This window comes from Cherax quadricarinatus, chromosome 67, assembly GCF_038502225.1.
Source record: "Cherax quadricarinatus isolate ZL_2023a chromosome 67, ASM3850222v1, whole genome shotgun sequence".
Lineage (NCBI taxonomy): Eukaryota > Metazoa > Arthropoda > Malacostraca > Decapoda > Parastacidae > Cherax > Cherax quadricarinatus.
In genome coordinates this window covers 6200261-6215976 of record NC_091358.1, presented here as the reverse complement: position 1 = coordinate 6215976, position 15716 = coordinate 6200261, and the positions used below count along the sequence as shown (strand labels likewise).

The 15716-nt window shown below is 43.6% G+C and overlaps 1 protein-coding gene across 1 annotated transcript in view; it reads right to left on the bottom strand.

Annotated features, from left to right (window-relative positions):
• The window catches only part of LOC128699601 (glycine receptor subunit beta-type 4), a 164309-nt gene that overhangs the window by 282 nt on the left and 148311 nt on the right, over positions 1–15716 (bottom strand). The window contains exon 5 of the mRNA XM_070099359.1: positions 1–1310. This exon is cut by the window's left edge and continues 282 nt beyond it. Within this exon, the coding sequence (XP_069955460.1) occupies positions 1140–1310 (171 nt within the window). The 3' untranslated portion in view covers positions 1–1139. The remainder of the gene's footprint in view (positions 1311–15716) is intronic.

Here is a 15716-nt window from a genome sequence, read left to right as displayed (position 1 = left end):
AATTTCATACAATTTCATACACTTGTTATTCAAGACGCTGATAATACAAGAAATACAATATACTGGAGGTGCTGCATAAGTCGCTTTACCGGAGGTGATGACATCCTGCCCTTGTAGAGGCGGGGGGGAGGAGGAGCCTGGGTTGATCCGGGGGAGGAGATATGACAGCTCCGATTCCTTGGATCAGGAGCTCTTGGAAAATGAGTCTTGAGTTTCTTTTGTTAATGTGGTAGCACCAGTAGTACACTGTACTGGTACTGGGAACCTTAAATAAGGTAGTAGCACCAGTAGTACACTGTACTGGTACTGGGAACCTTAAATAAGGTAGGAGCACCAGTGGCACACTGTATTGGTACTGTGAACCTTAAATAAGGTAATAGCACCAGTGGCACACTGTACTGGTACTGTGAACCTTAAATAAGGTAGTAGCACCAGTAGCACACTGTATTGGTACTGTGAACCTTAAATAAGGTAGTAGCACCGGTGGCACACTGTACTGGTACTGTGAACCTTAAATAAGGTAGTAGCACCAGTAGCACACTGTATTGGTATTGGGAACCTTAAATAAGGTAGTAGCACCAGTGGCACACTGTACTGGTACTGTGAACCTTAAATAAGGTAGTAGCACCAGTGGCACACTGTACTGGTACTGTGAACCTTAAATAAGGTAGTAGCACCAGTAGCAAACTGTACTGGTACGGGGAACCTTAAATAAGGTAGTAGCACCAGTAGTACACTACCGATACTGGGAACTTTAATTAAATAAGGTAGTAGCACCAATAGCACACTGTACTGGTACTGGGGACCTTAAATAATGTAGTAGCACCAGTAGCACACACTGTACTGGTACTGTGAACCTTAAATAAGGGATTAGTACCAGTAGCAACACTGTACAGGTACTGGGACCTTAAATAAGGTAGTAGCACCAGTAGCACACTGTACTGGTACCGACGACCTTAAATATGGTAGTAGCACCAGTGGCACACTGTTCTGGAAACCTTAAATAAGGTAGAAGCACACACTGTACTGGTACTGGGAATCTTAAATAAGGTAGTAGCACCAGTAGCACACTACTGGTACTAGTAACCTTAAATAAGGTAGTAGCACTAGTAACACACACTGTACTGCTACTGGTAACCTTAAATAAGGTAGTAGCACCAGTAGCACACGTTGAAGAAGCCAAAAGCTACCGGGAAGATAATTCGACACCACTCGTCGATGTTCCGAGCCTTAATCTTGTTAGTTTGTGTCAGTGCTTGTACAAACTGCACGGGCAAGGTGGTCAGTTCCTCGGGCACGCCCTTCCCTCCCTGCTGGCGGGGTGGTGGATTGAGGGTGAGCATGGAGGTGGTACAGGGTGTCAGGTGGGTAGGGTATGTAGCCGAGGTGGGTAGGGGAAGTTACGGAGGTGGGTAGGGTATGTAGCGGAGGTGGGTAGGGGAAGTTACGGAGGTGGGTAGGGTATGTAGCGGAGGTGGGTAGGGGAAGTTACGGAGGTGGGTAGGGTATGTAGCGGAGGTGGGTAGGGTAAGTTACGGAGGTGGGTAGGATATGTAGCGGAGGTGGGTAGGGGAAGTTACGGAGGTGGGTAGGGTATGTAGCGGAGGTGGGTAGGGTAAGTTACGGAGGTGGGTAGGATATGTAGCGGAGGTGGGTAGGGGAAGTTACGGAGGTGGGTAGGGTATGTAGCGGAGGTGGGTAGGGGAGATCGAGATCAGGGAAACAGTGAAGGTAATCAATAGGACAGCATTGAAGGTGATCAATAGGGCAACAGGGAAAGCGATCAACAGGACAACAGGGAAGGTGATCAACAGGACAACAGGAAAGGTGATCAAAGGAACAACAGGGAAGGTGATCAACAGGAAAATAGGGAAGATGATCAACGAGACAACAAGGAAGGTGATCAACGGGATAACAGGGAAGGTGATCAACAGAACAACAGGGAAGGTCATCAACGGGACAACAGGGAAGGTGATCAGGAGAACAACAGGGAAGGTCATCAACGGGACAACAGGGAAGGTCATCAACGGGACAACAGGGAAGGTCATCAACGGGACAACAGGGAAGGTCATCAACGGGACAACAGGGAAGGTCATCAACGGGACAACAGGGAAGGTCATCAACGGGACAACAGGGAAGGTCATGAACGGGACAACAGGGAAGGTCATCAACGGGACAACAGGGAAGGTCATCAACGGGACAACAGGGAAGGTCATCAACGGGACAACAGGGAAGGTCATCAACGGGACAACAGGGAAGGTCATCAACGGGACAACAGGGAAGGTCATCAACGGGACAACAGGGAAGGTCATCAACGGGACAACAGGGAAGGTCATCAACGGGACAACAGGGAAGGTCATCAACGGGACAACAGGGAAGGTCATCAACGGGACAACAGGGAAGGTCATCAACGGGACAACAGGGAAGGTCATCAACGGGACAACAGGGAAGGTCATCAACGGGACAACAGGGAAGGTCATCAACGGGACAACAGGGAAGGTCATCAACGGGACAACAGGGAAGGTCATCAACGGGACAACAGGGAAGGTCATCAACGGGACAACAGGGAAGGTCATCAACGGGACAACAGGGAAGGTCATCAACGGGACAACAGGGAAGGTCATCAACGGGACAACAGGGAAGGTCATCAACGGGACAACAGGGAAGGTCATCAACGGGACAACAGGGAAGGTCATCAACGGGACAACAGGGAAGGTCATCAACGGGACAACAGGGAAGATCATCAACGGGACAACAGGGAAGAAGAAAAGAAAAACATGTTAGCCAAATCTTCAATGTAAATAATTTTATTAATTTTAAAAGATAATAAAAGTAATCCTGAGTTATTTTATTACCCTGAGCAAAAGTAACTGGTAATGCACACTAAAACTGCTGGAGAATAAACATTTCTCAATCACTTGTCATCTGAGATAATATACCAGAACGTCTGCTGAAAAGGGCCTCAAATGGAGGTCGAAATATGAAGAAAAATTATTAAATGTTATATATATATTGTATATATATATATATATATATATATATATATATATATATATATATATATATATATATATATATATATATATATATATATATATATATATATACATATATATATATGCAAAAAAACCACTCTGAAAGAATAGAGAAATTCCAAGCGCTTTCGTGACTACTCACATTATCAAGGAACTATGAAAGTAAAGCATCCAAGGAAGGTATATAAGGGGTCTGGCCAGCACCTCACTATCAGATCCCACAACGGTTAAACACCTGACGCGCGCCGACCCAACTGGACAGGTCCTTTGCATAACCCACCAACAAACTATTCTACCCAAGAGAATTTTTAAAATTGTTATTTGTCCAGTGTATTATTAAATTCTTCCCAAATTCTAGATGTTTTAATTATTAAGGGTAATAATGAATTCAAATTTAAAATTTACAGAAAACCTACAAATAACTGTTCCTATGTCCACTATTATTCTTCGCATCAAGATAGAGTCAAACTGTCTGTTTTCTCATCAATGTTTTTGAGAGTTTTACGAATTTGTAGTCCTGAGTTCATAGATGAGGAAATATCCAAAATTTATGAAATAGGTAATGATTTAAAATACCCAAGAAATGTAATTGATAAATCTTTTAAAGTTGCTAGAAATACTTTTTACAATCCATAAAGGGACAACCAGCCTTATTCAACTAAAAATATGTTGGTTCTCCCTTACCATGAAAACTTGGTTGATATGCCTTCTCTTCTTAAGACTTTTAATATTAAAGTCGTATTCAAGAATCTTGATACAGTAAAAAAACTTTTGATAAAGAATTCCCCCCAAAATGCTGATGGATGTGTCTATAAGATTCCTTGTAAAATTTGCGATAAAGTTTATTACGGTCAAACTGGTAAAAATCTCGAACTAAGATTAAAACAACATAAATATAGCATTAGAACTGGACAAGATTCCAATGCTCTATTTATTCATGTAAGAGATTTTAACCATCCAATTGATTTTCAAAAAGTTGAGAAAGTTGTATCAAGCAAGTCCATGGTCGACAGGAATATAATTGAATCTTGTTTCATAAAAAGCAGTTTTGACAATAATATGAATATTTCCTTCGGTTTATATAAATTAGATCAATTTATAATTAATAGAATTTGGGAAGAATTTAATAATACACTGGACAAATAATAATTTTAAAAATTTTCTTGGGTATAATAGTTTGTGGGTGAGTTGTGCAAAGGACCTGTCCAGTTGGGCCGGCGCGCGTCAGGTGTTTAACCGTTGTGGGATCTGATAGTGAGGTGCTGGCCAGACCCCTTATATACTTTCCTTGGATGCTTTACTTTCATAGTTCCTTGATAATGTGAGTAGTCACGAAAGCGCTTGGAATTTCTCTATTATTTCAGAGTGGTTGTTTTGCATATTCTGAAATCACCTGTTTACTGTGATCTTATTGCATATATATATATATATATATATATATATATATATATATATATATATATATATATATATATATATATATATATATATATATATATATATATATATATATATATATATATATATATATATATATCTTCCCTTTCAACAGATTTCTAAGTCATTAGGCCACTTTTATTGCTCTTTTAATTACTCTAATTACTGAAAGTGCCATCCAATTTTCATCAATAAATCTTTTTTTAATAAATTGACTCATTAACTGTTATGATTTGTCGAAGCTGCTTAATTATCTGTCATTAAATATTTTATGAATAACAGGACGAGTGATAACTTACTAGGCAGTTGAAACTGTTACATATATATATATATATATATATATATATATATATATATATATATATATATATATATATATATATATATATATATATTATTGTAGTTATTATAAATATTTTATTTTTCCGTCTTCCACCAAGATAGGGACGCCAAAAACAAGTAATCAATTCTCCGTCATTCGTTCAGTCACTGTCTTAGCAGAAAGCTCTCCGAACTGTAACATCCCCAGCCCTCCTCCAGCCCTCCTTCAGAGTGCAGGTACTGTACCTCCTTCAGCCAGGACTAAAGTCCGGATAACCGGATTCCTTGAACTCATTCATATATATTACGTTGCTCACTCTCCAACAGCAGGTCAAGTCATAAAAACCACTCGTCTCCACGCCTCTCAAAAGCCTGTTGGCTGCTCAAGACCCTAGCTCTGAAAGCCTCCTTTAAACCTTTCTCCCTCCAGCTATTCCTGGAATGACCCCTACCACCTCTTTCCAGCCGACCCAGTAATAAACACAATGTAAGTCATCCTATACTACTTCACTTTCTCTAAACGTCCAAAACACCTCAATAACCCATCTTCAACCCACTGAATTATATTTTCGTAACCCACACCTTCCAGTCTCCAAAAGCCCCGAATTCTCTGCATAATATTCACACCACACAGCCATTTATGCCCTGCACTTGAGGAAATTTGCCTGCATGACCTCACAGGATACAGGTCTTTCATTCCATGACCTTCTGGAGGAAAGGTTAAGCTCTGGAAATCCTAGTGAGAAACACCAAGGGATGGTTATTGAAGCTCTGGGTAAACTACCAGTCAAGAATGAGTTCATACCTAATGTAGACAGTGTACATATACCGAGATATACATCCCTCTTTATATATACACTACTTCTCTCACTGTATACGTATAGAGATATACATTTTTGTGTACATCCAGGAAGTATCAGGAGGCCTGGTCATGGACCGGGCCGCGGGGGCGTTGATCCCCGGAATAACCTCCAGGTAACCTCCAGGTAACCATACCAGACACACATCAATAATTTCATTGATCCTTACAATAGTTCTCGATGCCCGTGTAAATGTAACTCTAAATATGATACAAAATGTAATTATAAAGGAAATAGTTGTTACTAATAGGAAGGAGAGTCATGCACTCTGACTTCACAACATAATTTGCATACACCTCACAAAGGTCTCAATTACTCGCAGTTTATTATCTTGTTTGTACCCAGGAAGCTGAGAGAAGAAATGTTGTGGAGACCCTACTCTCAGGAGCAGTTATCTGGTTAAGATAACTCAAGATAACAAGACATTGGACGTTATCTTTTTAACTGCACTTCAAGTTAGTGGCTTACATACACACACACACACACACACACACACACACACACACACACACACACACACACACACACACACACACACACACACACACACACACTCACACACACACACACACAGGAGCTAAAACTCGACCCCTGCAACCACAAATAGATAAGTACACACACACACACACACACACACACACACACACACACACACACACACACACACACACACACACACACACACACACACACACTCACACACACACACACAGGAGCTAAGACTCGACCCCTGCAACCACAAATAGGTAAGTACACACACACACACACACACACACACACACACATAGGGCCAGGAGCTAGGACTCGACCCCTGCAACCTCAACTAGGTGAGTACACACACACACACGGCGCCTGGTAATCTGGTTAGATCCATGAAATATGAGTCCACCTCCATTTCCTGGGATCACGAGCCCTTCACCAGCATCAAGACTCCCCTCCCCCCCCCCCACACCTTCCCTTTCATACAGGAAAGAAATAGTATTGTGAAAACAAAAATAATTCTAGATTATAGAAAATGGGAATATTTTTTAAAATAGAAAACGTAATTTTTTTTTCATATTGAAGCGGAAACTCTTAAAAATTTTTCAACACAAAATAAATTTCTGGTCATTTGCCAGATAATATATGAAATGCGACTCAATTTTTTTTTTTCAAGTTCAGGACAATTTTGGCCAGTTTTGGAATGACAAATTTTTCGAATATTTTTAAAATAGAATGAAAAAAAAAAAAAAAGTGAGATTACATATTTGATGACAAATTTTCTTTCTACGTTTCCAGATGACAGAAATTAAATTACATTTTCCTGAGGTTGATTTATTAAGTTTGAAGCCTATCCACTGCAAGAGCGTCGTCAGATCTGACACATGTCTACTACATGACGGTCATTAAGGCTAAATTTCAAGTGTATATATATATATATATATATATATATATATATATATATATATATATATATATATATATATATATATATATATATATATATATATATATATATATATATATATATATATATATATATATATATATATATATATACTCGTCAAAGTGTATATTTACTACTGCTTTCAAGGTATGAATATGATATATACCTCTCAGTATGTATACGTCTCAGTACATATACGTCTCAGTATATATACGTCTCAGTATATATACGTCTCAGTACATATACGTCTCAGTATATATACGTCTCAGTATATATACGTCTCAGTACATATACGTCTCAGTATATATACGTCTCAGTATATATACGTCTCAGTACATATACGTCTCAGTATATATATAAACTCTGGCAGTCAAGTGGAGAGATTTTTATTATAGCTTTGATAATATTTCCATTTGAGAAGATAAAAGTGACATTATATAAATGTTTAGCTATTTAAGACATATAAAGCAGAAGAGGTATTTTTAGAGTTACGCGCGCACGCGCGCGCACACACACACACACACACACATACACACAAACACACACACACACACACACACACACACACGCATACGCACACATACACACACACACACACACCAGGACCAGGCAGGACTTCAAAGAGACCTGGACAGACTGGACACCTGGTCCAGCAAATGGCTTCTCGAATTTAATCCTGCCAAATGCAAAGTCATGAAGATAGGGGAAGGGCACAGAAGACCACAGACAGAGTATAGGCTAGGTGGCCAAAGACTGCAAACCTCACTCAAGGAGAAAGATCTTGGGGTGAGTATAACACCGAGCATGTCTCCGGAAGCACACATCAACCAGATAACTGCTGCAGCATATGGGCGCCTGGCAAACCTGAGAACAGCATTCCGACACCTTAGTAAGGAATCATTCAAGACACTGTACACCGTGTATGTCAGGCCCATACTGGAGTATGCAGCACCTGTTTGGAACCCGCACTTGATAAAGCACGTCAAGAAACTAGAGAAAGTACAAAGGTTTGCAACAAGGTTAGTTCCAGAGCTAAGGGGAATGTCCTATGAAGAAAGATTAAGGGAAATCGGCCTGACGACACTGGAGGACAAGAGGGTCAGGGGAGACATGATAACGACATATAAAATACTGCGTGGAATAGACAAGGTGGACAAAGACAGGATGTTCCAGGGAGGGGACACAGAAACAAGAGGCCACAATTGGAAGTTGAAGACACAAATAAGTCAGAGAGATATTAGGAAGTATTTCTTCAGTCATAGAGTTGTAAGGCAGTGGAATAGCCTAGAAAATGACGTAGTGGAGGCAGGAACCATACACAGTTTTAAGACGAGGTTTGATAAAGCTCATGGAGCGGGGAGAGAGAGGGCCCAGTAGCAACCGGTGAAGAGGCGGGGCCAGGAGCTAAGACTCGACCCCTGCAACCACAAATAGGTGAGTACAAATAGGTGAGTACATACACAAACCTCCTGGAGATTTATGACAAGGTAACAGAAGTAAGACACGAGAGAGAGGGGTGGGTTGATTGCGTTTTCCTAGACTTCAGGAAGGCCTTTGACACAGTTCCCCACAAGAGATTAGTGCAGAAGCTGGAGGATCAGGCGCATGTAACAGGGAGGGCACTGCAATGGATAAGGGAATACCTGACAGGGAGGCAGCAACGAGTCATGGTACGTGACGAGGTATCACAGTGGGCACCTGTGACGAGTGGGGTCCCACAGGGGTCAGTGCTATTCTTGATATATGTGAACGACATGACGGAAGGGATAGACTCAGAAGCGTTCCTGTTTGCAGATGATGTGAAGTTAATGAGGAGAATTAAATCAGATGCGGAACAGACAGGTCTACAAAAAGACCTGGACAGACTGGACACCTGGTCCAGCAACTGGCTCCTAGAATTTAACCCTGCCAAATGCAAAGTCATGAAGATCGGAGGAGGGCAAAGAAGACCGCAGACAGAGTATAGGCTAGGCGGCCAGAGACTGCAAACCTCAAGGAGAAAGATCTTGGGGTGACCATAACACCGAGCATGTCTCCGGAGGCACACATTAACCAGATAACTGCTGCAGCATATGGGCGCCTGGCAAACCTGAGAATAGCGTTCCGGTACCTCAGTAAGGAATCGTTCAAGACTTTATACACTGTGTACGTCAGGCCCATACTGGAGTACGCAGCACCAGTTTGGAACCCACATCTGGTCAAACACGTCAAGAAATTAGAGAAAGTGCGAAGGTTTGGAACAAGGTTAGTTCCAGAGCTCAGGGGAATTTCCTATAAAGAGAGGTTAAGGGAAATCGGACTGACGACACTGGAGAACAGGAGGGTTAGGGGAGACATGATAACGACATACAAAATACTGCGTGGAATAGACAAGGTGGACAGAGACAGGATGTTCAAGAGAGGGGACACAGAAACAAGGGGTCACAATTGGAAGCTGAATACTCAGATGAGTCACAGGGATGTTAGGAAGTATTTATTCAGTCAGAGTTGTTAGGAAGTGGAATAGTCTAGCAAGCGATGTATTGGAAGAAGGAACCATACATGGTTTTAAGACGAGGTATGATAAAGCTTATGGAGCAGGGAGAGAGTGGACCTAGTAGCGATCAGTGAAGAGGCGGGGCCAGGAGCTGAGTCTCGACCCCTGCAACCACAATATATATATATATATATATATATATATATATATATATATATATATATATATATATATATATATATATATATATATATATATATATATATATATATATATATATATATATATATATATATATATATATGATTATATATATATATTTAAATCGTATTAGCATAAGCAAAGATCTATCAATCAAAATACTGTTGCCAGGTGTGGAATATTAGTGTTGCCAGGTGTGGAATATTAGTGTTGCCAGGTGTGGAATATTAGTGTTGCCAGGTGTGGAATATTAGTGTTGCCAGGTGTGGAATATTAGTGTTGCCAGGTGTGGAATATTAGTGTTGCCAGGTGTGGAATATTAGTGTTGCCAGGTGTGGAATATTAGTGTTGCCAGGTGTGGAATATTAGTGTTGCCAGGTGTGGAATATTAGTGTTGCCAGGTGTGGAATATTAGTGTTGCCAGGTGTGGAATATTAGTGTTGCCAGGTGTGGAATATTAGTGTTGCCAGGTGTGAATATTAGTGTTGCCAGGTGTGGAATATTAGTGTTGCCAGGTGTGGAATATTAGTGTTGCCAGGTGTGGAATATTAGTGTTGCCAGGTGTGGAATATTAGTGTTGCCAGGTGTGGAATATTAGTGTTGCCAGGTGTGGAATATTAGTGTTGCCAGGTGTGGAATATTAGTGTTGCCAGGTGTGAATATTAGTGTTGCCAGGTGTGGAATATTAGTGTTGCCAGGTGTGGAATATTAGTGTTGCCAGGTGTGGAATATTAGTGTTGCCAGGTGTGGAATATTAGTGTTGCCAGGTGTGGAATATTAGTGTTGCCAGGTGTGGAATATTAGTGTTGCCAGGTGTGGAATATTAGTGTTGCCAGGTGTGAATATTAGTGTTGCCAGGTGTGGAATATTAGTGTTGCCAGGTGTGGAATATTAGTGTTGCCAGGTGTGGAATATTAGTGTTGCCAGGTGTGGAATATTAGTGTTGCCAGGTGTGGAATATTAGTGTTGCCAGGTGTGGAATATTAGTGTTGCCAGGTGTGGAATATTAGTGTTGCCAGGTGTGGAATATTAGTGTTGCCAGGTGTGGAATATTAGTGTTGCCAGGTGTGGAATATTAGTGTTGCCAGGTGTGAATATTAGTGTTGCCAGGTGTGGAATATTAGTGTTGCCAGGTGTGGAATATTAGTGTTGCCAGGTGTGGAATATTAGTGTTGCCAGGTGTGAATATTAGTGTTGCCAGGTGTGGAATATTAGTGTTGCCAGGTGTGGAATATTAGTGTTGCCAGGTGTGGAATATTAGTGTTGCCAGGTGTGAATATTAGTGTTGCCAGGTGTGGAATATTAGTGTTGCCAGGTGTGGAATATTAGTGTTGCCAGGTGTGGAATATTAGTGTTGCCAGGTGTGAATATTAGTGTTGCCAGGTGTGGAATATTAGTGTTGCCAGGTTTGGAATATTTCTAATTTTTGTGTACGTTTAAATCTCGTTAAAAACTTTGCGAAACCATATAATAATAATAATAATAATAATAATAATAATAATAATAATAATAATAATAATAATAATAATAATAATAATAATAATAATAATAAACAATATCAAGACAAATTATCAATTTTAATCACAATTATTATTATTGATTATTATTATTACTTTAATTATTATCATTGTTATGATGATCATTATTATCATCAACAGTAGTAGCAGCAGCAATGAGAGTTGTGTAGGTAAAGCTAGCTTTAATGAGAGCAAGAATACTCTGATGAATTACCCATCATGATTCATCACGTGATTGTCTTGATGATGCTGTGTCAATGTTGACTTTTGTGATGATTGTTGAGTCTGTTTGATGAGGAGAGTGAATCCATCTGGTGGGTAAAGTGAGATATCTCACTTTCTCTCTCTTTTTCTGTTTGTTTGTCTGTCTGTCTGTCTGTCTCTGTCTGTGTTTCTCCGTCTCTCTGTCTCTCTGTCTCTATCTGTCTGTCTGTCTGTCTGTCTGTCTGTCTCTCTCTCTCTCTCTCTCTCTCTCTCTCTCTCTCTCATGTTTTCACAAAGGAATTGAACTCAGCTTATCATAAGATATTTTCAGATAATCTTAAGATATTTTCTTTATTTCCAAGACTGTCCCAAAATAATCCCAAGATAATCCAAGATAAAACCAAATAATCCCAAGATAATCCAAGATAACACCAAATAATCCCAAGATAATCCAAGATAACATCAAATAATCCCAAGATAATCCAAGATAACACCAAATAATCCCAAGATAATCCAAGATAACATCAAATAATCCCAAGATAATCCAAGATAACACCAAATAATCCCAAGATAATCCAAGATAACACCAAATAATCCCAAGATAATCCAAGATAACACCAAATAATCCCAAGATAATCCAAGATAACACCAAATAATCCCAAGATAATCCAAGATAACACCAAATAATCCCAAGATAATCCAAGATAACACCAAATAATCCCAAGATAATCCAAGATAACACCAAATAATCCCAAGATAATCCAAGATAACACCAAATAATCCCAAGATAATCCAAGATAACACCAAACAATCCCAAGATAATCCAAGATAACACCAAACAATCCCAAGATAATCCAAGATAAGATCAAATAATCCCAAGATAATCCAAGATAACACCAAATAATCCCAAGATAATCCAAGATAACACCAAATAATCCCAAGATAATCCAAGATAACATCAAATAATCCCAAGATAATCGGAAATAATTCCAAGATAACATGAGTAAGTGGTATAAGTAACAGTTTTCTACATTCTGGTAGTACAGAATTGAGGAAAGTGAAGGCTCGATCCTCCGTCATTTGATTCCAAACTGAATCCCGAGGAACCGTAAAGTGCGAGGTCTCTGGAGCTGGTAATCAACATTACCCTCAGAGGGGAAGTAATATCGTAAGGAATGCCTGATTAGAGGGGACATTTTGTGGCCTTTTTATGGGAGAGGAATTATATCCCAAGGAAAGGCTACGACGGGGGGGTTAATGGGATTTGTGAGACAGGGCAGAGCTTTAGGATAAGGTACGACATGAAGTCAGGGCCATGTGAAGAGGCGAAATGGGTTTGTAAATTGTTTCACTGTTAAATATTTTATTATGTTAGCGCCAGGACAGTACAGTGGTTGGTGAAGGAACAAAACTTGTACTTGACATGTATGAGATTCATCAGTGGTTGCTACGGTGGGGCGAACTGTAGACAGTATCTTACTGCGTCAGGATGATCAGCTGAACGCAGTATCTTACTGCGTCAGGATGATCAGCTAAACGCAGTATCTTACTGCGTCAGGACGGTCAGATAAACGCGAGGTAATTACGACGCCCCTGTCATGTAATTGTGAAGTGGAAACCTGTTAAACGTTTTACACTCTGGTGGTAGGTTGGTAGACAGCAACCATCCAGGGAGGTGTTTCAACCCTCCTCTCCCAACATCCCTCCCATATCTTCAAACAGCTCCAGTCCCCCTCCTATACATTCCAACACTCCCAGCCCTCTCCTGACCCCCCTCTCTCATACCTCCCCCTGCCCTCTCCAGACCCCACTCTCATACCTCCCCCAGCCCTCTCCAGACTCCCCTCTCATACCTCCCCCTGCCCTCTCCAGACCCCCCTCTCATACCTCCCCCAGCCCTCTTCAGACCCCCTCTCATACCTCCCCCAGCCCTCTCCAGACCCCGTCTCATACCTCCCCAGCCCTCTCCAGACCCCCACTCTCATACCTCCCCCAGCCCTCTCGAGACCCCACTCTCATACCTCCCCCAGCCCTCTCCAGACCCCACTCTCATACCTCCCCCAGCCCTCTCCAGACCCCACTCTCATACCTCCCCCAGCCCTCTCCAGACCCCCTCTCATACCTCCCCCAGCCCTCTCCAGACCCCCTCTCATACCTCCCCCAGCCCTCTCCAGACCCCCTCTCATACCTCCCCCAGCCCTCTCCAGACCCCACTCTCATACCTCCCCCAGCCCTCTCCAGACCCCCTCTCATACCTCCCCAGCCCTCTCCAGACCCCCCTCTCATACCTCCCCCAGCCCTCTCCAGACCCCCTCTCATACCTCCCCCAGCCCTCTCCAGACCCCACTCTCATACCTCCCCCAGCCCTCTCCAGACCCCCTCTCATACCTCCCCAGCCCTCTCCAGACCCCCCTCTCATACCTCCCCCAGCCCTCTCCAGACCCCCTCTCATACCTCCACCAGGCCTCTCCAGACCCCCTCTCATACCTCCCCCAGCCCTCTCCAGACCCCCTCTCATACCTCCCCCAGCCCTCTCCAGACCCCCTCTCATACCTCCCCCAGCCCTCTCCAGACCCCCTCTCATACCTCCCCCAGCCCTCTCCAGACCCCCTCTCATACCTCCCCCAGCCCTCTCCAGACCCCACTCTCATACCTCCCCCAGCCCTCTCCAGACCCCCTCTCATACCTCCCCAGCCCTCTCCAGACCCCCCTCTCATACCTCCCCCAGCCCTCTCCAGACCCCCTCTCATACCTCCCCCAGCCCTCTCCAGACCCCACTCTCATACCTCCCCCAGCCCTCTCCAGACCCCCTCGCATACCTCCCCAGCCCTCTCCAGACCCCCCTCTCATACCTCCCCCAGCCCTCTCCAGACCCCCTCTCATACCTCCACCAGGCCTCTCCAGACCCCACTCTCATACCTCCCCCAGCCCTCTCCAGACCCCCTCTCATACCTCCCCCAGCCCTCTCCAGACCCCCTCTCATACCTCCCCAGCCCTCTCCAGACCCCACTCTCATACCTCCCCAGCCCTCTCCAGACCCCACTCTCATACCTCCCCCAGCCCTCTCCAGACCCCCTCTCATACCTCCCCAGCCCTCTCCAGACCCCACTCTCATACCTCCCCCAGCCCTCTCCAGATCCCCTCTCATACCTCCCCAGCCCTCTCCAGACCCCCCCTCTCATACCTCCCCCAGCCCTCTCCAGACCCCCTCTCATACCTCCCCAGCCCTCTCCAGACCCCACTCTCATACCTCCCCAGCCCTCTCCAGACCCCACTCTCATACCTCCCCAGCCCTCTCCAGACCCCCCTCTCATACCTCCCCCAGCCCTCTCCAGACCCCCTCTCATACCTCCCCAGCCCTCTCCAGACCCCACTCTCATACCTCCCCAGCCCTCTCCAGACCCCACTCTCATACCTCCCCCAGCCCTCTCCAGACCCCCTCTCATACCTCCCCAGCCCTCTCCAGACCCCACTCTCATACCTCCCCCAGCCCTCTCCAGACCCCCTCTCATACCTCCCCCAGCCCTCTCCAGACCCCCTCTCATACCTCCCCCAGCCCTCTCCAGACCCCCTCTCATACCTCCCCCAGCCCTCTCCAGACCCCCTCTCATACCTCCCCCAGCCCTCTCCAGACCCCACTCTCATACCTCCCCCAGCCCTCTCCAGACCCCACTCTCATACCTCCCCCAGCCCTCTCCAGACCCCACTCTCATACCTCCCCCCAGCCCTCTCCAGACCCCCTCTCATACCTCCCGCAGCCCTCTCCAGACCCCACTCTCATACCTCCCCCAGCCCTCTCCAGACCCCACTCTCATACCTCCCCCAGCCCTCTCCAGACCCCACTCTCATACCTCCCCCAGCCCTCTCCAGACCCCCCTATCATACCTCCCCCAGCCCTCTCCAGACCCCCTCTCATACCTCCCCCAGCCCTCTCCAGACCCCCATACCCCCTTCCCTCCTCTCAATAAATATAGAAACCACATAAAACAAAAACAATTCTATTTTAACTACGCGATGTTTCGCTCACCTCGTGAACCATCATCAGTTCCGGTATTAACACAATACAAGGAAATTCAGAATACATTTTTCTTTATCATTACAATATAACTTTCTGTGGGGGATTTTTTTCATTGCTTAAAAATTTATTTGTGTAGCCATTTACATTTTAATTCCCATTGAAAAATTTTGAAAGGGGGGATATACTGAGTTTTTTTTTTAATGAATAAAATTCGAAAAGAA